This window comes from Mytilus californianus, unplaced genomic scaffold, assembly GCF_021869535.1.
Source record: "Mytilus californianus isolate M0D057914Y unplaced genomic scaffold, xbMytCali1.0.p SCAF_17, whole genome shotgun sequence".
Classification (NCBI taxonomy): domain Eukaryota; kingdom Metazoa; phylum Mollusca; class Bivalvia; order Mytilida; family Mytilidae; genus Mytilus; species Mytilus californianus.
The window spans coordinates 2,775,677-2,803,497 of record NW_026262659.1 but is presented as its reverse complement, the minus strand read 5'-3'; the positions used below and the strand labels follow the sequence as shown (position 1 = coordinate 2,803,497).

The window sequence follows — 27,821 nt, the reverse complement described above, 5'->3', positions numbered from 1 at the left end:
TCTAGAAAACAACTGTCAACTTAAAATTTGGAAACAATGCTTTAAATGCTGTTTTTGGTAAAGTTCTAAATTTCCACTATACAAACGTTGAGCAACAATATTGTGTTTAACTTACTTTATTATTTTTTTGTAATTTTGTAGCATGTAATTGACAGTAATCGAAAAGTAATGTAATTACTTTTGATAAAGTAATCGATTGCAATCGATTACATACACAAATCAAAGTAATCGATTATTAATCGATTACACAAAAATCCTTCATGTAATCGATTATTAATCGATTACATTTGTCAGTAATCGTGCCCATCCCTGATATATAACAATACTCATAAAGCGTTTTGTGTTTGTACCGGCCGACAAAGCAGCCAACAAAGTGTCGGTTGTATGACGTAAATATTACAAGGAAGTCCTCAAGAATGAAATTACCCATTCAACTACATTCAAGGCCGTACGCTCCCACAAAGAGTTATATGATAAATAATCAATGTCATCTTCACACCTCCGCTAAGCGCCTCCTCTGAACATTTGAAGGTCCCAACTATGTATTGATTACATAAACTTCACAAAAAAAAAATGTAACATATCGTTTCATCGCGGCCTCTAGTAAGTTTTCTATAACTAATCTTTCGGCGATTTTGATTACTTCATTAACTACTTTCAAAGAACGTATCATTGATTTTTGTTAAAAACAAAAAAGTATGAAATATTGGACATAACCATTTTTGGGGTTTAAAAATTCGTTTGATGTTTTAGATACGTTACGTGTTTTGATAGGCCTTTTGAAATGGTTGACAGTTGTTTTTTTTTCCAATCTTTATACTACACTTCTACACTATCTTATCAAACAAAGGTTTTCCTAAATAACTAAATGGCCGTTTGATGAATCTGATTACAAATGTATTTGCTGCAACTCATATAAATCACTTTCTTTTCTCAAATGAGAAATGTATATATCCTATGTATATAGCCCGAGAACACAGTTATTTCGCCGTGCATTTCCTTTAAACAATAAATTCAAATTAAAAACAATCGCACCTGCTTTATCCCAAAAAGATTTTTACAGTGTAGTGTACTACTATTGGGACAAATACTATCAAAATTATATAAAAGTCTACCTGCTCTATCTAAAAATATTGACAATTCTTTGTTAAGGGGGTCTAAAATTCAGTTTGACCGCTTCAAACATACTAATTTTTGACCTTTTTCAAATGGACCAAATCACTACTTAACATAAATATTCAACAACCACAATTTTCAACATGTAATATTTTCCTTTTACTCAATATGCCAGGCATAAAATATAAAGAAAAAAGTTTGGAAAGTGTATGAAAAAAATTTGCAAGTTATACACTGTTCACACTAGGGAATGAGGGACTATATTTGTAGACAACGAAAATCAAAGGACGATAACTGTGTCCGCGGACCTATTAGGATAGAAACACTTGATCAATTATAATAAAACTTTGCATGACCTAAGCTTAGGAAATTATAAGATAGTTGATTAAGTTTAATGGCCATAGGATATACATTATCGAAACTATGGCAATTTAAATATAGAAATTTGAATGTCTAATTTTGACGTTTAGATCAAATAATTTCAACTTTCAAGATTTGGGCCTAAAATGTGCATATTGCAAAAATTTATTGTTTATATGTTCTTAAATATAATATAATAAGTATTAAAAGCAAAATCAAAAGCTCATTTGATTATCAGATTTATTACAATTATTCAAAAGTCAAAATTATATGAGCCTGTGTTTGAAAATAGAGATTGAGGGGAACCTTAAATAAACATGCACTTTCTTCAACCAATATGAAGTTTTCGAAATTGTTTACCATAAATCATTCTTTCATATACATCAAATGTACTTTTGAAGGAAAAACAGTTTAAAAAAAACATACCACATGAGTATAAAATGTTCTTAGGCCATGTAAGACTGAAATTTGTTTTGAGTTAAGTTAGGCCGTAGCACATTTTCATATAAAAATGCATACAGTAGCTATAAGAAATTGAAATTTGTTAACGAAAAATGCTGTCATTCGCCAAATAATAAAATTTCGAATTCTATATTCAAAAGATTGCAAAATGCATGTTATCCAGAGAACAATAGACAAATGAATATATACCGAAATTGTAAACATCTTATTTTACTAAATGAAAATACATAAAAACAGCAAGAAATAATTATTGACTGCATAAACAATATTAACCATAAATCAATGAAACATCACTAAAACAAACATATAATTATCGAGTCGCACTTTACATCCTGCATGCGTCTAAGAGGACTTTGACACTTAAATTTAAAGAAAAAGTTCTTAATCTTATGTTATACAACTCAGACAAGCTTCGGAAGGTTTATATAATATCATCAATACAATAAACTCACCAAATAAGAGGTATATTCACAGAAATTCAAAACAGATTTTGTCATATCATTGGCGTCATATTCATTCGGAACTCTCTAATAATCACTGTACATTTACGTGGAATCAACAAAAATGTTTACGAAAATTGACAATACATTAACAATTAATATGAGACAGCTGGTGTTACCTGTGAAAAAGGGACGAAGTCAGAAAACCTTTATTATACTTAACGATATCCCGTTAACATCAGATTCATATATAGAAACATTTTTTGCAGTTCCCAGCATAATTTCTTGTGAGAAATTAACTGAATTTAATAACGACAAAACATGATTTATACCTTAAAAACAGAAACATATATTACATATTGTTAGAACTGATCACTCTATAACTGAGGTTAACTTATAATTTTAGAACCTTGCAATTAACATTTCATGGTGTGAAAAAGACAAAAAAAAATAATCATATAAAACATCTATTTAAACTATTTTCACTTTATTGGTAATTGTAAATATATATGTTCCTGTTATAATGTATACGGCAATTGATATTTTTATTGATACTTAAGATAATCTGATGATTTTGGTGGAATAGAAATTCTATTAAAATGTTAAAATCAAAATATATGCCTTTTATTTATGCAGAAGTATATGTCATCATATACATTTTTAATACCTTTCAAATTCTTTGGAAGTCTCGGTAAAAGCTAGTCATTTACTAAACTTTAAAGTATTTGATGCATTTACAGTGAACCTTTAAAAAAATATAATACATTTGAGAGGTATTATATTTTGATCGAAAGATTGATTTAATACAGAAATTGTAAAAAAAAAAAAGAAATGTGTCCAAAGTACTCGGATACCCCACTCGCACTATCGTATTCTATGTTCAGTGGACTGGGAAAATGTGGTCAAAACTCTAATTTGGCATTAAAATTAGAAAGATCATATCATAGGAAACATGTGTACTAAGTTTCAAGTTGATTGGACTTCAACTTCATCAAAGACTTCCTTGACCAAAAACTTTAACCTGAAGCGGGATACACGGACGAACGGACGGACGGACGGACGGACGAACGGACGCACAGGCCGAAAAACATAATGCCCCTTGGTAGGGCATTAAAACTGAAAGAGTTACACGGATAGGTCTTGTTACGTCAGAATTTCTTCAGATGCATTGCACACGATGTTCCTACAACAAGATGTTACACCAAAATTACGACGTCAAAGAGGGTTTTCTGAATATTTGACGTCGATTAATTAAATTTGTAAGTTTCATTCGGTTTTTTTATATGTTGTTGGTTGATTCTGTCTCTGTTGTTTTTGTGATGTCATTTTACCATGAATTACCTCAAGTTGTGGAAATCGATTTAACAATTTTTACCCTTAATTCACCTTCAAATGCTGTATTGTCGTTCTGTTTGGATTTTAAATTATTGCGGTAATCTTTTTTTTTTCTGTTCATTTCGACTCTCTTTGCTTTTTTCTTTATTAACTCCTCATTTTTCTGTCGTCTGTAGATCTGTTTCTTCAACTCTGCTCCTGGAGGTTCTTCTGTCCGCCCCTCGCGTTGTTTCAGTTGTCTTTTCTCGTTATATAGGGCTTTATTTTTATCATATGTTTTTAGTTGTCTTTCGTTTTCCTTTTGTGGCTTTATCTCCCTGTAGTACACAACTTTTTTTTGCTCCAGATGTATAACCTGAAGAAAGATATAGTTCATGGAACGAGATATTTTTTTTATCATTTCATCATTTTTTAAATAAATCGCTAAAAGCTAAAAATGATTTATAAAAATAGCAAAATTTAATCTGTGTCGAATCTATGCACCGAGTTTAGCAACATGCACCATTCTTTTTTTTCGACAGACATCAATATCATTTTCCAAATTTCACCACACGATTTCTTTAAATTATCAGGAACATTTATTTAAAACAAATTTAGCACATTTAACGTAGCATTTTATTCCTTTAAAACCCAAACATGTAGTTAATAAAATAAAAGAATTTAGGCATTTTGTACTCTTCGTGTATCTTACTTTCGTTTTGATAAATTATAAATAACTTATTGAAATATCAGGTAAAAAAAACCCGCATTAATTGCTTTGACAAATGAAATACCAACTTGGACAAAATGACAACCGCTTGAAAACGACTATGTAGAGCGGATTTTATAGAACTCACGAACAATGAGGCAAATATTTTCACTTTTGGTGACGATTTTAACGTCACAAAAAACCGACATACGTTGTTGTTCCCACCAAGTTTCAGGAAGACCAGACAATAAGAAATATGACCACTATACACAAGAGTTAAAATAGATGTTCAAACATGTAACGTTGGACATCCGTTTTTTTTTCACATAGCTTTGTTGTTTTAATCCTCAAATATACTAGATATTACTAAGCATATGTCCAAGAGCTATAAGAACATAATTGAAAACATATTCTGAATGTGTTTTATAGTGGTAAGTGTTAGCACACATTTTTTTTGTTTTGTTTTGCGGAGGAAATTTCGATGATTCTGTTTGAAATCCTAGGGGTTGTAGGGAAAGCGTGCGTAACGTTTGACTAAACCACGTACCTGCGAACTACTGGAGATAAAATTCCATGTAACACACGACAAAAAAATGATTCCTGTTTAACGACATGAATCTAGCTCCTCTGTAGATTACCGTGCATCAGTTCCCTTAGGGAGCAACCATTATGATTCTTTGTCTGAGTCAGAAAACACTACTGGACAAAAAAACAACTGTCCATACCAGTAACAGTCGTTCTAAGACTGATAATGTTTGTTAAAGTTGTAACAGTTGTTAAATTTCACTGCTGCAGTTATTTTGTAACTGTCCCAACTTTAAAAGTGTTTGTCTAAAACATAAATCGACTGCAACAACGCTAGAAATAACTGTCACAGTCATTAAAGGACTGATACAACTATTTCAAAGTTGTAACAGTTGATTTACATCTGTCCCAACTCGAAAAACGTTGCAACAGTCATAAATAAACTGATTAAACGCCTAAAAGGTTGTCACAGTCATAATAAGACTGCTGCAACCATTTGAAAGTTATAACAGTTATTTAATAACTGTCCCAACACGGAAAACGTTGAAACAGTCATAAATAAACTGTTTAAACGCTGAAAAGGTTGTAACAGTAAAAATATGATTGCTACAACCATTACATAGTCATAGCTAATTTATAAGTGTAGCAGCTTCCAAACATTGATCGTCATTAAGACTTAAAAGTCACGGATACAAAATTTCTGACAGTCAGGGATAGGTTAAATTATTTGTAAAACAATTTTACCGTGTGCAATATAAGGTTGTGACAAAGAGACACAACTATCAAACCCATTTAATACATTAATTTTAGATAGAAATTGATTTAAAAAAAAAATATTTTGAAATATTTGCCACTGAACATTTTGGTATTCCCCGCTTATTTAGTGAATGAGCTAAATTTATATAATTATTAACACTCCCTCGCCTCTCATCTCATCGAACAAAATCGGAACCAGCACTAAATACCTGCAATTTCACACAGGACGGTTTTATTCGCATTTAAAACTAACCAAATGTATCTTTAACTGTATTAACAGTTGACAATTTTCATTTCAATATTATCTAAATAAAACTTTTTAATTTTTTTAAATTAGTTAGGTGTGAAATCATTCATGCATACAAGGTTGTCTTCAATACCCGTAGTTTTACGAATCACATTACTTCATAATAACGGTCAATATACACGATATACTGTAAACACAGCGGGGAACTCCGAATATACACCCTTGTCAAACTTATCCCCATATTAAACTGCTTAATTTTTTCCCCGAGGGTTTATTTCACACACTTATTTTGAGCTTTTATTTCTGGCTACATTTTTTTTCTTGCAAAATTATAAATATTGCCGTATTAACCATTTTTGATTTCTATACATATAAAAAAAAATCAAAGCTATGATGAACATTTAACGCATCTTTTGCAGCTATGGAAAAACAAAAATAATCTTAAATCTATCTAAATTTAATTTATTTTACTGTATTTTATTTTTGAATAGTTCAATATTGACTCGACTTTGTACTGTATATTGTAACGAGTGGTCTATTTGAAGTTCAAATGTCCTTGATAAATAGCACTTCGGCATTCATTCATTCATGATTAATTGAGGTAAAAATATTATCACTCGAGATCATTCATATTTTCACCGGATTTTTCTCAACCAATTTACCAAAAGTATTTATTAACAGATGGGCGTACTGTACAAGACCGACAAAATAACTAGCGCCAGTGAAAGTTGAAATGTTCAAAACAAGAAAACTCGCATTGTTTCAGACAAGGAAATCAAATCTTCTTTTATTTATTCACATAACGGTTTAGAACTTGTTGTATTCTTTAGACTCCGGTCTGGTTAAATTCTACAGACTGACATCGGATTCTCCTTTGTGGTTTCAGTTGATCAGATGTCGTACTAACCATGCTAACATTTATCTAAAATATTTTCCAATTTCCATTTTTTAAATTCAATTTATTTAATCATATAAATGCTTGTCCAATATTGATATATAATTCAAATAGTAAAGAAACCAAATGGGTCCATTATTCTAATTATATTCATCTTCAATCAGTGATGAAAACAGTACATATGTATTACCAGCAGAACTTATTTGGGCGCCCCTTAGAAAAAAAAATCATTGATTAATTAAATCACACAAATTGTTTTGACTCACTTTAATAGAAGGATGGACTGAAAATAAGTAATCTGGCTGCCTATATGTTGGAAATTAATATTCTGACCATATCAAATTTGCCAATTCAGTTGCTAACTTCTATTTCATTGGATTTTAGGTGAAAAATTGTCTAATTTGTAAACACATCATTTTATTAATCAAATAATGATCTTATTTAAAAAAATGCAGTTCTATTTAACATTGTTGTGTCGATATTTTGAGCAATTATGATTTCAGCCGTGTATCACCATCAATGATCACTTGTTCTCCAATGGATGAATCTGTCGTAAAGTTTTCACGTGTTTAGACGTATAGATATATGTTGACCTCTAGATTGTTATTTAGTTGTTGTTGGGTTGATGTCATATAGTAGCAGTTTACTCAATTTCACCAATTTATTATCATATGTTTTAGTCTATTTGTCATGTTTGTATTACATAGGCTTGTCACACCATGCTATATATATATGTCAATGTATGTATAATGTATATGTAAATTATAATAAACAGCTCACCAATAGTGCATAATACATGTATGCCTTTGTAATGCTTATTGTGTACATTGAAAATGTTGCTAAACATCTTGGGATATATATTTAGAAGGCATTTATTCAAAAGCAGATATAATGGATTTGTAGAAAAACATGAATAAGGGCAGAAGCCTGTTAATATTGGATCACCTATAAGCATGATAAGCCTTTGGTAAACCATGATACATTTGTCATCACTCATGTTTCAATGGGTCTGTAAACATGATAAAAATGGGAGATATCAGAAATGATCATCCAGGAACTATTTTTTCAAATTCTAAACATGCTTCCGGTGTGAGCCAAGGCTCTGTGTTGAAGACTGTACTTTGACCTATAATGGTTTACTTTTTCAAAATTTTTGACTTGGATGCAAAGTTGTCTCATTGGCAATCATACCACATCTTCTTATATCTATTAACTGACCCAATTTTATCGCCAACAGATTGTTTGTTGCTTTTGTATATAAATCAAACTTGGGTTTCTCATCTCAACTTGTTTACATTGTGTAACATCATTCAATATGGCTAGGCCTGTTATAGGTTTTTCATTATCATGATTATGTGGTACTGATTTTGCTCATTGTTGAAGGATGTGCAGTTACTAATAATTACATCACTTGGTCTACGGTTGATGGTTGTCTCATTGAAAATCATACCACATCTCCTTAATTTTTGTTATTGTACATTCATGACATTGTACATGTTATACAAGACTACAATATTATCAAATGAATTCTAACAATTGTTAATACTTGTCCGACTTTTGTTAACAAAAAGCAGCTATAATCAACATGGTAGACATGATCAATGGTGATGTAACAAGAGTGACTGTGCACACGCTGAAATGTCAAGTCTGCTTTGCCTACATGTAAAATTGAATTTATGTTGAATGTAAAAAATGTAATACATGTATATATGAAGGTTTTACTACATGTACAAGTATCACATAAACTTTCCATTATCAATTACCTTTGAAAATGAAGTCATGGTCAAATTAACCATGCCAAACAGATGATGTACACCCTACAAACTGACATTCCATACCCAAAATTTAGTGGTTTATAGTATCTGTAAAATAGACTTAACATCCAAACCATGAAAACTAAACATTGCCCAATGCAACATGAAAATGAGGTCATGGTCAGATTTAAAACCTCCCAATCAAACTTGTACAACTTACGAAGATATCCAATACGCCAAAAATAGTGATCCTATACATGTCATGCATGTACATGTACATGTAGTTTATAGCATCTGAAAAACATTGGGAAATAGACCAAACCACAAAAACTAAATTGTTCAATGAACCATGACATTTTCATTGAGGTCAAAGTCTGATGCAGGTCTTGCAGTCAGATATATTCACCTTACAATCAATTCATACACCAAATATAGTTGACCTATTATTCCTCTGAGAAACAAACTTGACAAAGTAACTGAAATAACCTTAATCACTGATCCATGAAATGAAGTCAAGGTCAGGTTAACCCTGCCTGACAGACAATGAGACATGTAGACCTTTCAAGATACCTATATATATATACCATATAAATTTATCCAATTACTCATTATACATGTACATGTTATACATGTAAGAGAGTATTTCACTGTATGACTGTTCAAACAGTAATATTTTTTTTCAAACAGTCAGTGAACCATGAAAACAAGGTAAAGTGCAATGAACAAGTTACTAACAGAAACTTCATAACATAAAGAAGTATCCAGGTCTTTAAGCTTCAAAAATGTACCTAGTGAAGCTTTATACAAATAGGTTACGCTGTCAGTCAGGGATACTACTTGTACAAGTAATCTTTATTTACTTGAAGAGGTAAAAAAAATATACTTCTATACATGATATAAGTTAACTATAATGTTTGAATAATCTCCCCTTAATTTTCTCAAAAATTCACTTGTATAAGTAATTTTTTTTTACAACCCCACAAAAATTCTCAAGTTTGAGATGTAAAAACATGCCTTTAATGATTTTTCCCAGGATAGCTCATAATTTTTTATTAGAGCTCAATGTTTCATCTCATTAATTCAACAAAGAAACTGATTGCACAAAGATCTTAAGTATTTGCGCAAGTCCTTCAAAAATTGCTCCTTGGGGGCTTGTAAATGAGCAGTGCTCTGAAGATAACAGACAAATGAGATTTTCATTGTTCATGAAATTACACTTAAATGATTAGTTAAGACATCTGCAAAAGACAGACAATTTAAAATTCTATTAGAGCAAAGAAGTCCTAAGAATTCAAGAAAAGAAGATAGGATGACTTTTTCACTTATATAAGTAAAAAAATCTGAATGTCTAAGGGACATAACTAAGGCAATTTTTTTTTTACCTATACAAGTAAATAAAATACACTTGTATAAGTATCCTACAAATTTACTTAAATAAGTATATTAATATTACTTCTTCAAGTAAATAAAAATTACTTGTACAAGTAGTACCCCTGACTGGCTGTAGCCGCTGCCAGATTGTAATACCTATTTCTTGCATACATCAACTTTTGTTGTAGGCGGGACTATAAAATTATACTTTGAAGTACATGGTTTATTTGTTTAATATGCTTGGGCACTAATTTAGATTTTTATTTAATTCTAATTCAGACTTTAAGTACAGCAAGCAGTCATTTGACACTTAACAACTGTGACCGACTACGAGAGACCCTCATGGGTGGTTAAGGTCTTTTTACACACCTTGGTGGTAGTTAACAATTGCAATGCCAACATAAACTTCGGATGCGATTTATACATGCACTGTGTTGTAAATTTCACTGAAACTAGAAATTCACATTATATCCAAATTGTTATTATATTAAAATGACTGATTATCCACTAAAGTATTCATGAATTCAGATATTATGCACTATTATTATTAATATTCACTGAAACTAGGAATTTTCATTATTCCAAATGGCTATTTCAAATGAATAATTATCCAAAATATTCATGGAATTCAGTTACAATGTATTATTGCACTATTAATATGCACTGAAACTATGAAATCTTGTTATTCCAAATTCATTATTGATATACCAAATGAATAATTATCATGATTATCCAAGTTATTTAGTCATCCAGTACTGTGGTCCTCCTTTAATACAATTTGTAAGTTTCCTATTTGTACAATGCACAATTTTTTTTCTTGTCCAATTTAATCCTAACATCACAAGTCATCATCATCATGGAATAATGCTGCAAGTGCTATTCATTATTTCCAAAAACAATAAATAACTAGCACAAAATAATGAATTAATCCACTGTTTCACAATTTGCAGCTATAAGAGTGACTCAGTGACATCTATATTTCCTATGCATCAAAGTGCACATGTAGCAGGCTTCATATTCTAAGTGGGAATCATGCTCAAGCCAATATGAATCTACAAAAAAAAATATACATTGAGACTAAAGTACAGTAAAATTTTAGCTAACATAAAACTATATACATTGTACGGTACTTAGAAGAAAGTCAATTACAATAACTGTATCTACCTAGATGAAAACTAGCAATCCTCATTTGATTGACGAAAAAATTTCTAGGACTTATACAATTATATTTTTAAGTCCCAATTTTAAACAAGAAGAATAAATCTTTTTAGTGGGTCTAAATTCTATGTATGGTCTTTTTTCTACATTAATGATTTTTTATGTGTGACTGTGTACTTTCATTGAAGGGTTACTGTCTTATTGAGGCTCACACCATACTTTATTTCATCAATTCTTTAAAGTCAGACATCATGGACATAGTTATTCCTCTCTAAAACACAACAGGTTATTGCTTTTGTTCATGTTAATATGAAATAAATTGATACTACAGAGAAAAGTTTAAAGAATGAAAAAAATAATTAAATAAATAAATGCACTGTTACTATATAGATGCTATTGACTTTCCCTTTGTCAAGTGCATATAATGAATAAACCTTTGTGATGTAAATGTAGAATCTTTGTCCTAAGGTTAATCAGGATGATATATATACTGTTCCAAGGGGGACTTACTTAAATGAGCGCTTTTCTAAATCACTGATTTAAGTAACATTATGACCATAAAGGTTGGAAGTAAGAGTTGTTTTTCTTTAATAATCACCTATTTAAGTACATGTAGTACAAAGTAATCACTAGCCTAAGTGATTTAATTTTATTGTAGCTTTAAATATAGAATACTATTGATCCAGGGGCTAATTATGTTGCTAAATTTATCAAAACCAACATCTGTGTTGATAGGATGACCCGGTCATGTCAGGTGATGACCTTGTACTAAATCTAGGATAATGACATAAAAATCACTTGTTTAAGTATCATACCTCAATTTCCTTCCAAAAAATCATTTCTTTTAATAAGTATAATAATTTAATAACCCCCACTAATTTCAACACCCCGAACAGTGAAATTTTTATCGTGAACAGTAGAATTTTTTTACATAATCTATAAGATGAAACCTTGAATTTTACAGGGCAAATACTCCCACAGTGGCACTGCTGAGAAAAATCTGTTAAGAAAGTATCAGTTTATTATGTAAAGCCATTTTTATAGCATTTTTTCAACTAAAATAGAATTTGCAGCTAAATGATTGCATCAAAGGCATAAACCTTGCTGCTTAAAAGAAGCAAAAAGTTCATTTTTTTTCAATTTTACTAATGAAAAGATATTATGTAAACCTATGTGTTTAAAATTTTGGTAAAACTACAAAATCACAATTTGTGACAAAACTTCCAATTTGCTACTTAAATAAGTGACTTAAAAATCACTTATTTCAAAAAGTCCCCTGACTGGTTAATGTTTTAAATCCTTGAGTTTAATTTTACATCTTTTGTGTTACCCTGTATACTTTTTCCTTATTACAGCTTGTATTAAATAATGCTTTGCAGCTCAGACAACACTTTCTTTATTTTATTTTAGTTATTTACCCAATTTTATTTTGATAAATCAATACTCAGATAACTTTTAAAATATGCATTTTTTGTATCCAAAATAATATTATATCCTGCTGATTCATATTTTTCTTAAATTACAATTTATTTTGAAATATTTATCAAAATTTTGAAGAGGACAATTATAATTTGTGAACATCATTATAAAATCATCTTCAATATATACCCATGACAGTTTAAAATTCCTCCCCAAGGCAATAAACTTTTGTGTGTCTTAATCTGTATATTAGCTATAACATGTATATAAGAATTCCTGATTATTACCTATCCAGTGTTAACATCCTGATTATTACCTATTTTAATGTCACATTTGCATGGTCATGAATTCATGTTCAGTAAATACATAAATTTTAATTATTTATTTTGAATTTGAATAAAAGGTATTTTTAAACTAAATTATTGGACATACAATGCAGTTAACACAGTAAATTTTATGACAACTTACTTGATACTACAATATCTATAAAAATATTTTGAGCTTCATAAAATACTTTAAAAAAGTTTATACCATGTTTAGATAAAAAAAAAAAATATGCTTACAGATAGATATTTTTGTTATGTTTTCCCCACATATTGAATGTTAAACATAAAATAATTATGTAGAAAAGGCAAAAAATCTGCAGTCAGATGTGAATGCACATGATGAAAGGAGATGTGGGATATAATTATATATCAATGATGCATCAACCCAACAGTAAGGCAACAATAAAGTAACCAAAACACAATTTAACACACAAATTTGACTCATGAATAGAAAGTCCTTTAATCATTTTAATGGTGGAATAAATAAAAAGACCCTTGAATGTTACTACTAGATAACATTTATGGCATAAATGAATTTTGACTAACCAGAGGGCACAATTTATATAAAAATTTCACATGAAAATATATAGTTTAGGTTCAAAGTATTTACAAATTTATAGTGATTTAATATTCTATGTTAAATCTAAAAAGAATATAATTATGATGCTCACTTTGCTCTTTTAATATGTTTTTTATTTCTTTTTAACTTAAAATCATGTACATGTAGCAATTAACATGATGACATATTTATAGATATTTTATTCATTGTAATTATTCATTTTGAGAAAAGATGCAACAACCTCCACAACCCTTGTTCAATATGAATCTTTAAGTACATGATGAAAGAATTACTAATTGAATTAGCACATTTTGTTTAATCAACTGTGTTTAAATGGCAACTGTTTTGAATCTGTGCATGGTTTCAGGAACATTAATTTAATAATATTGTTTTATTTTGATGATTAATGTTATTTTGAACCATCTAATCAATGCTAATACATATTCACTTTCAATGCCTTATATTATCAAATATATTCATGTTTTGTTGTCCATGATTTGGGAATTATTTAAAAATTGAATGAAAATGCATACTTGCTAAATAAGTCACTAAAATTAATACTTTTCATAAAATTTTATGGTCAGATCATATGTGGTCATACACCGTCATATTAATTTGTACTATGCATGTTTTTTCAATGGAAATTGTGACGTCACAATGCATTCTTAATAGAACGAAAAATATCAGCTGATAAAGCAAAACCAGGGAAATACTTGTAATCCAGCATTAGTAACACAATTATATGGATATGTACATGTAAAGATTGGTTGGTTGTTGGTTATAAGAAGTCCAGTGACAAGTATTTCATGCAAATTTAAGACCAGAGTTAACAATACATTAACATACAATATGTACATGATGTATAGGTCCTGTAAAAGGTCATCCCGCACAACAAAAGTTAACCAATGCCCCACATGTTAGAGTTTAACAGTAAGACGATGAAGATCAAGAGTAACCTTTTTTTATTCCCTTGACCTTGTCACCCTTGGGGTGATGTATGCAAAGTAAATAAAGGATTAAATGACATACACATGATAAAAGGGGGAGGGGGAATGGTGTCAAACATGAATTTCAATGATGCACAACTTTTCCAAGCCCAAATCCTAACTTTGCCTTGGAACATGCAACTATGCACGAGTGTGGTGATATAGATCGTCGATTCATAGCCTGTCTGTAGGAAGAACAAATGTGCACATTTTCCCTTCAAAATCTTGGATCCATGATTATTCGATAGACATGCTTTAAAATATTATTCATTTCTACTCACCGATTGTAATTTTCAGCTCCGCTTATATTGTACATGTGGTCTAACATCTGTAGTTTCCTGTGTAAAATATAGTTTGCCGACCTCCAGGTCCAGTTTGCCGACAAGAAAATAAAGAGGGTAAATCGTCCACGGTGAAGAATTGTTTTCCGTTTTTAAAGAAACTTGACAGATTTAATTAATTATTTTTTTTATCATCGGAAAATATTCCTCATGGAGAGTAATTCAAATTAAAAATGTTTTGTTATGCTGTACAATATTGATAACTTAGTCATATTCTTTAAATTTACTTCAGGTACACCGACGGTACATTTTCTATTCCTCAGAATTTATCAAAACTTTTTCAAATATAAATTTGAATGAATTCATTAGCATCTTCTGCAATAATATTAAAACTCCATTTTTAAACGAAGGCTTCTGGTGTGTAAAACCAGTTATGAACGAATCTGAATAGATAAAATAAAAAGTAAAGATACCTAAAGGAAAGTAAAACGCACATGTCAAAAATGAACGGACAATGCTATGGCAATAAACGGAAAACGACAAAAGACAAACAACGATCGCAAAATAAATAAATAAAAAACAAAACAAGTCAACAACCGCACAATAGATGATAATAGTATAAATTATGGGCTATTTCACAACTATATCAAATCTTGAGAGCCGGGTGAAACGTAAATTTTTTTTATACACTGAGTTGCTACAGTGACGCTAAAATATTTGTCGACTGCAACAACCTATGAAATGTTTGTTTTAAACATTTAACGACTGTAGCAACCTTTTAAAATTTGTAATAAACATTTTATGACTGTAACAACCTTTAAAAAGTTTTAACAAACATTTTACAACTGTCCCAACTCTAAAAACGTTGTAACAAACATTTTTTGACTGCATCAACGTCTAAAAAGTTGACACAAACAAATTTCAACTGTCCCAACTATTAAAAGGTTGGGACAAACATTATACAACTGCCACAACTTTTGGAAAGACTGTAATGAATAGTATTTGACTGTGACAACCCCGTAGACCACTGCAACAGTCCTTAAATGACTGTTGATAACATATTTTGATTTTCACAACCCATAAAAGTGTTGGGACAGACATTAATCAACTGTATCAGTTTCTTTGACAGTCATCTTCAGTCTTTCACAGACTAAGACAGTCGTAGAACGACTGTTACTGGTATGGACAGTTGTTTTTTCGTCCAGTAGTGAAAAATGTTCGAGCATTTTTGTAGTTAGTTTTTCAACGCTTTCAATCGAATTATATTTTTCAAAATTTAACACTAAAAGGTAAGGTGAAATCTGGATTTAGAATATTGTTTTTTGTCATCTACCTGACCACAATATTTTTTTTCTCCATCAAATTGGGGATCAGAATATTTTTTTTGGAAAAAAAAAATAACACCCATCTTTTTTTGTAATTAAATGGTCCCGATCTTATGTACAATAATTATGAAATATGCTATGTGCACAACACTTGCTAAGTCAACCTGTAGTGTAGGTTAAATTCTCAATTGGTTACATATGAGTTTCCTATAACCACTGATATAGTAATCTCAGGTTACATGGAACATGTGGAAGGTGATATGCGGTACTATTGAATCTGGATGCCGGACATGTCAGACACTCTTTCACCAATACAATAGACAATAACATTATTGAAGTTTGAGGGCTGCAACTAATTAAAACTTTAACAGTTCTGTGTTTTTTATGTAGTCTGACATCAATCTTTTTTGGTCTTCAACGAATAAAATATACAAATAAGAAGATGTGTATGACAATGAGACAACTCTCTGGCAGAGACCAAATGACGTAATGACATAAAAGTTAACAGCTATAGGTCACCATACGCCTTCAACAAAGAGCAAATCCAGTACCACATAGTAAGCTTTTAAGTGCCCAGAAATTACAAATGTAAAACAATTTAAAGTAGAAAAACTAACAGCCTGATTTATGTACAAATAATAAACAAAAAACAAACATTATATGCAACAACAAACAATCACTGAATAACGGGTTCCTGATTTGGGACAGGCACATACAGAACGTGGTGGGGTGAAACATGTAAGCTAGAAAAAAACTATTATATTCAGTTCAAAAGAGCTTAACTTATCGATACAATGCACAAAGTAAAATTAAAGTAAACTTTTCTTGACTTTGAAAACAGTTGACAAGCAGGTCTATTAAGTAGGTTTGATACCAGACAAGCGGATGAGAAAGTCAAGTTATCATGTACAAATTCAAATTGTTAATCACCAGAAAAGCCATGAAGAGTTTAAGTATGAATTCCACTTTGTTAAGTTCTGCCAAGTACTCGAAAGGCAACACAAAGTCTATTCAATGTCACGAATTGCTGATAACAATTTATATCTTCTAAAAACGTACAGAAAAAAGTTAAATTACCTGACGACGTACAGCAAAAAAAACCCAAGCAAACATGTCAGGGCCTTTTATAGCAGACTATACGGTATTGGTGTTTTCCGTTGTTAAAGACCGTACGATTGCCTATTTTTGTTTACATCCATCCATTGTTTATTCATCATATATCCTTCGGATGCATGCCCATTGAGACATGGGTTTGCAAGTGGCTGCCGTGACTGTAGCAGGTGATAACATAAAACCATTCGTTTATACTAAATTTAAGTGACAAGGTTTAACGTTGCTAGACATAATCTTTTTTCATTATTTCTTCACCATGTTCACTGCATCGTGGTACAATACAAATTTGTCGCTTCTAACTAATAGATCTGGTGATGTGAAGTTGATTTCTCTATTTACTTCTCATTGTATCATTTTTCTTTTTTCCTCTTTTCTGATGCTAAGCCATGCATGTAGAAAATAAAAGTTGTTTCGATTATGATCAATACATGTAGCCTGTAGGTACATTATGAAGATATGTAGATGGAAATGACACATTCTATGTAGAATGATTTTATAATTTTAACTAAGATAAATATATGTCAATAGTTATTAAAAATTCGGCTTCGTTTAAACATGTTAGATTAATGCATATATTTCTTTGATTTTTTAGTCAATTGTGTTATATGTCTGTAATTTATGTTTAAACAGTTTTAAAACCCGCTGCATTTGTTTGCACCAGTCCTAAGTCAGGAACCTGATGTTCAGTGGTTGTCGTTTGTTGATATGGTTCATAAGTGTTTCTCATTTCTCGTTTTTTATATAGATTAGACCGTTGGTTTTCCTGTTTGAATGGTTTCACACTAGTCATTTTTTGGGCCCTTTATAGCTTGCTATTCGGTGTGAGCCAAGGCTCTGTGTTGAATGCCGTACTTTGACATATTATGGTTTACTTTTATAAATTTTGACTTGGATGGAGAGTTGTCTCGTTGACACTCATACCACATCTTCTTATATATATATTGACTACTCCCCCCGGTGGATCGCTATCCTTGCCGTGGTCGGGGGGCTTGCGTGTCTCAGTGACCCCAAGAGCTATGCCAGTTGGAGCTTCGTCTCCTGGTAGGGTTACCCATGCTGGACAGGTCGAAGGGTAGAGACCAGACTAAAGTGATCCGAACATCGTACGAGTTGCCCGATGTTTTGAATAAAATAGGCTCTCCAACCCGTTGGCCGTGGGTTGCTACCCGTGTCGGTGGTTGACGAGATCCTTGCGGATGAGGGCTGTAGTCAGACTCCTTACGGTCAGAAAATACCCGGACGGACGAGACTATAGTTCAATAAGCTGCTTTGGCTCTGATATCATCTAAACGGGAGGTCGGATGGACCCGGTTCGATCAATCGGCTGGTCATGTCGAGCCCTTCAGTTAATCCTCAACAATAAGCTTTCTTGTAACAATTTTCATTATTTACACATGTATTTAAATTAAGCTATTTATATTTCGGATAACTGAAGAAGGCGATGGCTCATGGGTCAATCAAGTGGTACGCTTTCTATTTCGCTTGATGGATACGCTCTGCTTGAGTATACTATTCTTGGAACATCTGGTGCTTTCCGCAGTGGATCTTGGGTGCTAATTTTGGGGACAGGCTGCATTATACTTGCAGCTTGCTTTCAGCATTAGCGCTTGACCCCGGCTCGCCACGGAAACACAGCATCGCCCTTGTAGGCACTCCGAGGTGGGTGGATGACAAGGATAGTGAATCTTTCTCCTTTCATATGGCAAACAAAAACCAAACTTCTCAATTAGCTTCAACAAAAAAAAAGAAAATGTGATGACTCTGCGCCCTGTCAGGAAGATGATAGTTGGCCCCGATTTATTGTAATAAAAGGAACAGATGAAAAACCAGTTTCAAAAATATCTCCTTTTGTAATTCATAAACAAATTCAAAGCATTGCTGGTACAGTTAAAAAAGTTTCAAAAATGAGATCAGGGAATTTGTTGGTTGAATGTTCCAACAAAAGTCAATCAACAAATTTGCTGACCATGACAAAAATTACAGACTTTTCTGTTTCTGTCTCTCCTCACAATAGTTTGAACAGTTGCAAAGGAATCATTCGAGACAGAAGTCAATATCTGGGTGATCTTACCGTGGAAGAAATTAGTGATGAATTAACAAACCAAGGTGTATCTGATGTTGTTAGATTTCAAATAAAAAAGAATGGAAATATAACCAAATTAAATACATATCTTTTGACCTTTAAAACTCCAACTCCTCCCTCATCTATTACTTTAGGCTGCTTCGGAATCAGAGTTGACAGATTCATCCCTAACCCAATTCGATGCTTCACCTGTCAAAAGTTTGGTCATGGAACCAAACAATGTCGTGGTACGCAGAGATGTTTCAAGTGTTCTGGCGAAGGACACGAGGGAACAACCTGTAGCTCTGAATCTTCAAAATGCGTAAACTGTGGTGAATCCCATTTTTCATCATCTAGGGACTGCCCTGTTTACCTGAAAGAAAAAAATATTATTAAAATAAAAACAGAAAGAAACATCAGTTACCCAGAAGCTAAACAGATAGCTTCTGTTTCGAGTGATCCTCTAGTTTCGAACAAACCATCGTACGCCAGCAAAGTTGGCCGCTCATTCAGTCATGAGAATACACAAACTCGCATGACGTGGCCAATTGATGCTGAAACTTTTACAATGTTGCCTGTTCAATTAGAAACTTCCGATAAATTAATTATTCCAAGAAAATCAAAGCCTTCTAAAACCAGTACTCAATCAACTCAATCTTCCTTACAGAGCTCAATGTTATCATCTAAAAAAAATGAAAAAAAGAAATCAGATAAAAAAGATGCAGTTAAATCAGACAGTTGGGGCGGTGAATCTGTCTGGGATCTTCCCAATGACATAGATGATTCTTCCATCTCAAATAGTCTTCCTTCATCTGCATCTAAAAAGTTATCTTCTACACCCAGTACAAAGTCTACTAGAGCCCCGTCTCCTCTTCGTTCTCCAGAAAAGAAGGATGTCCAAAAGAAGCCAGTAAATACATCCTCTCAGAAGTCTTCTGATTCGAGGTCGCGGGGTAGGGGTCGAGGCGGAGTAAAACCAGCTGCGCATGGTCCTGGAGATCGACGACTCTCCTCACACAACAGATTTTCAACACTTAACGACGAATCAGAAATGGAAATCGAAAGTGTTCCGCCACCCGAAAGATTACAATCTCAGGGTGAGCGAAATAAGAATGCTGGCAAACTCGATAGCATTCGCCCGTCTATTAACAAAACATGACTAATATCATCCAATGGAATTGCCGAGGTCTTAAAATAAATCTTCTCGAGTTAACGCTTCTAGTTCAGTCTTTTTTACCTACTGCATTTTGTCTTCAAGAAACTCATTTAAAAGAAAGTGACAATGTATCTTTAAAAGGATACAACATGTATAGCACATTTTCTAAGGTAGATGAACGTGCTGCAGGCGGATCATCCATTTTTGTGAAGGACAACGTCATTCATAGCACAGTCCAACTCACCACGGATCTGCAGGCAGTTGCAATTCGTTTATCATTAGATAAAACAATTACTTTATGTTCTATATATATTCCACCCAATTCAATTATCGATAAAGCTAAACTCAAAAACCTCACTGATCAATTACCCTCACCATTTATACTTATGGGCGACTTCAATGCACACAACCCCTTGTGGGGAAGCAAGTCTCATAATATCAAAGGTAAGATCATTGAGGACTTTGTCTCTCAAGAAGGATTATGCATTTTTAATGATGGATCTAATACTTATCTTCATCCTGGAAACGGGTCTTATTCTGCTATTGATATCACTATTTGCGATCCCTCTCTTCTTCTGGATTATTCATGGCGTGTTCATGATGATCTATGTGGAAGTGATCACTTTCCAATAGTACTTGAACATCTTTTTACTTCTGCCCAACAGAGAGTACCACGTTTGAAACTTGACAAGGCGGATTGGTCCTTGTTTGAGAATCTCTGTCAAGCGGAACTTCAGTCAAAGATGTTTGAGACTGTACAAGATCCAATTTTAACTTTTAATACAGTTTTAACGTCAATTGCTGACAGAACTATTCCTAAGACCTCGGCAAATCCGAAACATCCCAGCAAACCATGGTTTGATGATGCTTGTGATCAAGCAATAGGTGACCGTAAAAAATCTGAAAGACGGTTCAACCAACAACCAACGACAGAAAACTTGAGTAATTTCCGTGTTTTTCGCGCTAAGGCACGGCGGACTTGCAGGCAAGCACGACGAACGTCTTGGAAGAAATTTGTCTCGGAGATAACATCTCGCACTCCGATGACAAAAGTATGGAACATGATACAAAAGATAAAAGGTAAAAATTCTAAAGCCACAGTTAAACATTTAAAAAATGGCAATGATTTATTAACATCTGAAAAGGATATTGCCAACAAGCTTGGTGAAACTTTTGCGAAATCTTCTTCTTCTAACAACTACAGGGAAGATTTTAAAAAAGTTAAAAAACAAAAAGAAAAAATTAAATTAAACTTTAAATCAAAAAATGGTGAAAATTATAATAAACTCTTTTCTCTTGAAGAACTTAAAACATCTCTATCAAAAGCCCATGATACAGCTTGTGGGCCTGATAATATTCACTACCAACTGTTAAAACACTTGCCAGATTCCTCGCTGGAAGCTCTTTTGCAGCTTATGAATAACATCTGGGAATCTGGTGATTTACCATCAATCTGGAAGCTTGCAACCGTCGTGCCTATTCCAAAACCAAGTAAAGATCACACGGATCCTATTAATTATCGGCCAATTGCTCTTACCAGTTGTGTCTGTAAAACACTAGAACGGATGGTTAATGATCGCCTTGTTTGGTTCCTGGAATCCAATGGGCTTTTAGCCAATATCCAGTGTGGATTCCGTCAAGGTCGCAGTACTCTTGACCATCTTGTTCGATTCGAATCATTTGTCCGTAATGGTTTTGCGAAAAATGAACATGTAGTGTCGGTCTTTTTCGATCTAGAAAAAGCCTATGATACTACATGGAAGTATGGTATTTTAAAAGATCTGTTTGATATGGGGTTGAAAGGCAATATGCCAAATTTTATTTCGAATTTTTTATCTAACAGACAATTTAATGTTAGAGTAAATTCAACCATGTCTGATCTGTATGATCAAGAGATGGGTGTCCCTCAGGGCAGTATTTTATCTGTTACATTATTTAGTCTTAAAATCAACAGCCTTGTTGAAGTTTTAAAAAGTAATATTGAAGGTTCATTGTATGTTGATGACTTTTTAATATGTTATAGAGGCAAAAATATGAATAACATAGAAAGACAATTACAGTTATGTCTTGGAAGAATTGAAAAATGGGCCTCGGAAAATGGGTTTAAATTTTCCATTTCAAAAACGGTCGGGATGCATTTTTGTAACAAAAGGAAATTGCATCTTGATCCAGAACTCACTTTGTACGGCAACCCAATTAAAATGGTTGATGAAACCAAATTTCTTGGGTTAATTTTCGATAAAAAGTTAACCTTTCTACCCCATATCAAAATGTTAAAATCGAAATGTTTAAAAGCATTAGATATTTTAAAAGTTGTCGGCAGCACCGACTGGGGTGCTGATCGCAACATTTTACTTAATTTATATAGATCTCTAGTTAGATCTAAACTAGATTATGGCTCTATAGTGTATGGCTCTGCAAGGAAGTCCTACATACAGATTCTCGATGCTGTGCATCATCAGGGTTTGCGTCTCTGTCTTGGCGCATTTAAAACCTCACCAGTTGAGAGTCTGTATGTAGAGGCTGATGAGCACTCACTCTCTAACAGACGTTTGAAGCTTGGACTTCAATATGCTGTCAAACTAAAAGCCTACTCAGATAATCCTGCCTACAGCTGTGTTTTTAATCCAATTTATGAAGATATTTTTGCAAAACATGAAAATAAAATTCCTCCGTTAGGTATACGTTTAAAACCACATTTAGCTTCTTTTGATTTAAAATCTGTTGCTCAAGTTGAAACTTGCAAATGTCCTCCATGGGAACTTCCCAAACCAAAAATGATATTTGATCTCCGTGAACACAATAAAAATAAAACAAATCCTCTTTTAATTCAGCAACACTATGCTGAAATCAAAGCCAATTATTCAGATTTTTCAACTGTCTATACTGATGGATCAAAAGATGGTGACAGAGTTGCATCTGCTGCTGTCTTCAGGGACAGAGCTGCAACTCTCCGTTTGCCATCTGATGCATCGATCTTTACTGCTGAAGCAGAAGCAATAATTTTGGCTTTGAAATTTATTGCTTCTTCAGATAAATCCAAATTTATTATATGTTCTGATTCACTTTCATGCTTACAAGCTATACAAAATACTAAAATAAAAAACCCAACAATTCTCAAAATTTTATATGTAATGAGGAATTTAAAAATTCTTCTTAAAGAAATATTATTTCTATGGGTGCCGAGTCATGTTGGAATCCTTGGAAACACAGCTGTAGACCTTGAGGCAAAGAATGCCCTGGGTGACCCTTTATCTAACTGTGATATACCATATACCGATTTTAAATCTAATATTAGAGAATATGTTTTTAATATATTGAAAAATGAATGGAGTAAAAAAGATGGTAATAAATTACATGAAATTAAACCTAATTTATGTAAACCTTTCAATAATTTTATGTGCAGAAAAGATCAGTGTGTTATTTCTAGATGTCGTATTGGTCATACTAGAATAACACACGAATATCTTTTAAAAAATGAAGTAGAACCACAATGTATACCTTGTAACTGCAAGTATACTATTAAACATGTTTTAATCAATTGTATTGACTTTGCTGATATTCGAAAGAAGCATTTCAATGTCAATAATATGTATGATTTATTTAATAATATTCCATTTACAAATATTGTTTCATTCTTAAAAGAAATTGGAATATATTCTAAAATATAAAAATGTTGTTATATTTAAAACGATTTTAATTTTTATCACGTTATCTTAGTGTTGATTTTTATTTGTAAATAATCAATTTGCTTTAGTCTAGAATTTTAGTTTATTGAAAGACCTTTTGTCTGATTTTAAAAATATACCTTAAATTGTTATAATATTCGAATTAGCTCTCGCCGCGATATAGCCTTTCTGTGCTGATGCGGCGTAAAGCAAACAACAATCAATCATCAATCAATATATTGACTACTGGATCCCAATCATGTACACAATAATTTAGTATGTTTGTTTGGGTTGCTTACCCTATTTTGTTAATATAACGGAACTATAGACAACTGTCATACACGGGAGGTTAAGCTAGCTATAAAACCAGAGTTAACCAACCATTACTTCGGAAAATGCTTGTACTAAGTCAGATATATGGCAAATATTTTTCCCTTGTTCCGTTGATTGGTAGCGTTTGATTTTGTCAGGTTTTATGACCATATCTTTTTGCATATGCCTTGATGTTCGGTATGTTTGTTATCCTTTTTTATCAATAATTAATTCACTAGACCATGTATTTTCTAGTCTTTATGCAGACAGAAGATCTGATGTCAATTGGCTGGTTTTAAAATCCATTTATGTTTTATGTCTGTTTGTATTGATCACACATTGTTGTCAATATAATGGAATTCTAAGCGACTGTCATACAAGTGAGAGGTTTCTATCTATAAAACCAGGTTTAATCCAACATAATCTACATAAGGAAATCCCTGTACCAAGTCAGGAATTGACAGTTGTTTTCCATTCGTTAGATGTGTTTGAGCTTTTTTAAATTTTGCTTTTTGATAAACAAGAACCTAACTGTTACACATATCAGAAGGCTGTTGTAATCAATTTGTGCCCTTTTATATAAATATATATATGATTTTGTAAAAATTACCTAAATGTAAAATATATTTCTAGGGGCAGACGACCAGAAGACATTATATCTGAACCTGATAAAAATCCGAATACATCCAAAAATATAGCTAACAAATTGAGGAATTATATGGACAGACAGTTAAAACTCCAGTCTGATGAGCCTAAGGTAATATCTAATAACAAAATGTAATGTTTATGTAAAACGTTCATTCTTCTAGTGAACTATAAGAAACATTCCCAAAAATAATTTCAAGACCGGAAAACTGAAACGAGCGTGTGTGTATGTAAGACACAATATGTCACGCAATTCACAAATTGCACTTCACATTAAGTTATGTGCAACAGTGTACTCATCATTCCAGTTTCAGAGATACTTGTAATAAAAAGGAAAAATCACAAAAATACCGAACGCCGAGGAAAATTCAAGACGGAAAGTCCCTAATCAAATGGCAAAATCAAAAACTCAAACACATCAAACGAATGGGTAACAACTGTCATATTCCTGACTTGGTACAGGCATTTCCTTATGAACAAAAAGGAGCATTAAACATGGTTTTATAGCTAGCTAAACCTCCCTCTTGTATGACAGTCGCATAAAATTCCATTATATTGACAACGATGTGTGAACAAAACAAACAGACATACTAGGTAAAAATCTAAAAAATTGGGGTACAGCAGTCAACATTGTGTTATAATCTTAATCACTATAAAAACAAATAAATATTTAACAAAGAAACACAAAAAGGCATATAGACAAAGCACATTAGTGAAAATGAGAGACAAGAATACAATATTTACCATAGCACAATAACACAATGACGGGATGTATAAGTACAGAGCCACGTCCTATGTAACAAAGAAACACAAAAAGGCATATACACAAAGCACACAAAATGAAAGACATGAATACAAAAATTTTACAATTGAACAATAACACAATGACGGGATGTATAAGTACAGAGCTACGTTAAATGGATATCACAAAAAACAGACAAAACAGTAAAAGTAATATTCATTAAGACAAATAAAAGAATACTATAACACGTTATTTAGATGATAAACATAGAATCTATACTTCAAGACCATCGTGTATTATTTGTGAAGTTGATACTGAATATTTATCAACAATGTCTTGGTACCTTCCGATGAACTTTTTTAGAAAGAGGACGAGACGTTCTTTGACATACCCCTGTTTCATCAACTTTCTGCTCAGACACTGGTGACGTTTTACAAAATCTGAGTAGTAGCTACAAGCTCTTGAATACCGAATAAGTTGGGAAATGTATATCCCATATGCAGGTACAGGACCTTCCTTTTGTATTATTGTTAATTTGTTCTCGTCCTGCACATTTATGAAATATTTGCCACTGGGCGTTAAGCAACCAACAATAAATCATCTCTAATCTGCCGTTAATAAGATGTAAAATTGTAAAGAAACAGAGGTTTCAACTTCCTCATGTTGACCTTAGGTAAGTTTTGCTACTTTTTATGTCCCTGTTTGCATGTTGTTGTCCACGAAGATAAAGCCTCTAACAACATCGTTTTTGTTCATACACTGCTTGATAAATGAATAAGGTATTGATAATTCACTTTGAAACTCAACATATACCCCGACAACACTTACTATTAAGAGGAAATGCTGTATAATCATAGGTCTGTTCTATTTTCTTTTTCAACCAAAGATGAAGAACTCAATCTTTCATCACTGTATTGGATACCTAAACTACATAAGTGTCCGTACAAACAACGGTATATTGCTGGGTCTTCCCAGTGCTCCACAATACCTTTTTTTTTAAATTATTAAAATCAATTATATCAGCAATCAAAGCATTATTGTGGAACTACATATTCTTGAGGTGTGAATCAGATGTGGTTACTAACAAATTCCAAAGATCTTTTGTAGTTCATACAATCTAAGACTCTTTCATCTTGCAATAGTATTAAAACAATTTTTACTTTTCTACACTTTACACGATTAAGTATTCGCCAAAGAGTTGGTCCTGCTTTGTTTCATTAAAAAATGGCCAATGTAGATATAAGTCTCTTGTCTTTCGGAGAGATAAATCCTACTTTGTAAAATAATAACTCTAGTTCAAACAAAAAATTCTCTGAAACTGACATTATCAAGATGCTTGATTTCTTGATGACAACATTTGTTACGTTTGGAGGACGTGTTTTTCAAAAAACAATCGGCATTCCCATGGGAACCGACTTTGCCCCTTTTCTTGTAAACTTGTTCCTTTATTCATATAAGGCTGATTTAATAAATGAACTTCTTAGGAAGAAAGAAACGTAGTGAGCAGTATCCTGTAACTTTACTTTCCGCTATAAAGATAATCTTCTCTCATTAAATAATTCAAAATTTGGTGACTATGCTAGACGCATCTAACCCATATAACTTAAGATAATGATACACTAGATACACTTAAGTATGCCTCCTATCTTGACTAGCATCTAGAAATAGACAACGAGGTCAGTTTAAAAACAAAGCTTTAATATAGATGTGAACTTTCCATTTCTATGTACCAACATTCCAGCAGAACCTCCATACAGAGTATATATCCCCCAGTTGATACGATATTCCAGGGCTTGTATTTCCTATCATGATTCCCTTGATAGAGGGTTGCTGCTGACAAGGAAGCTATTAAACCAAGAGTTTCAAGTGGTGAAGCTGAAAGCATCCCTTCTTAAGTTTTACGGACGACATCACGAGTTGGTTGACCCTTATGGATTATCCGTTTCACAGATAATATCGGATATGTTCCTAATTTGGTAACTACAATCCCGCCCCATTTTTCCGAATGTGACCTACCAAATAAGACTTTTAAAAAACCGGGTTTGTACTAACATGAGTAACACGATGAATGCAACATGTAGAGCAGGATATGCTTCCCTGAAAGCATGTCATGTGCCTTC

The 27,821-nt window shown here is 32.4% G+C and overlaps 1 protein-coding gene across 1 annotated transcript in view; it reads left to right on the top strand.

The window, feature by feature from the left end:
• Positions 1-27,821, top strand: part of LOC127726238 (alpha-latroinsectotoxin-Lt1a-like) — a 235,827-nt gene that overhangs the window by 123,427 nt on the left and 84,579 nt on the right. The window contains exon 16 of the mRNA XM_052233545.1: positions 24,948-25,071. Within this exon, the coding sequence (XP_052089505.1) occupies positions 24,948-25,071 (124 nt within the window). The remainder of the gene's footprint in view (positions 1-24,947; positions 25,072-27,821) is intronic.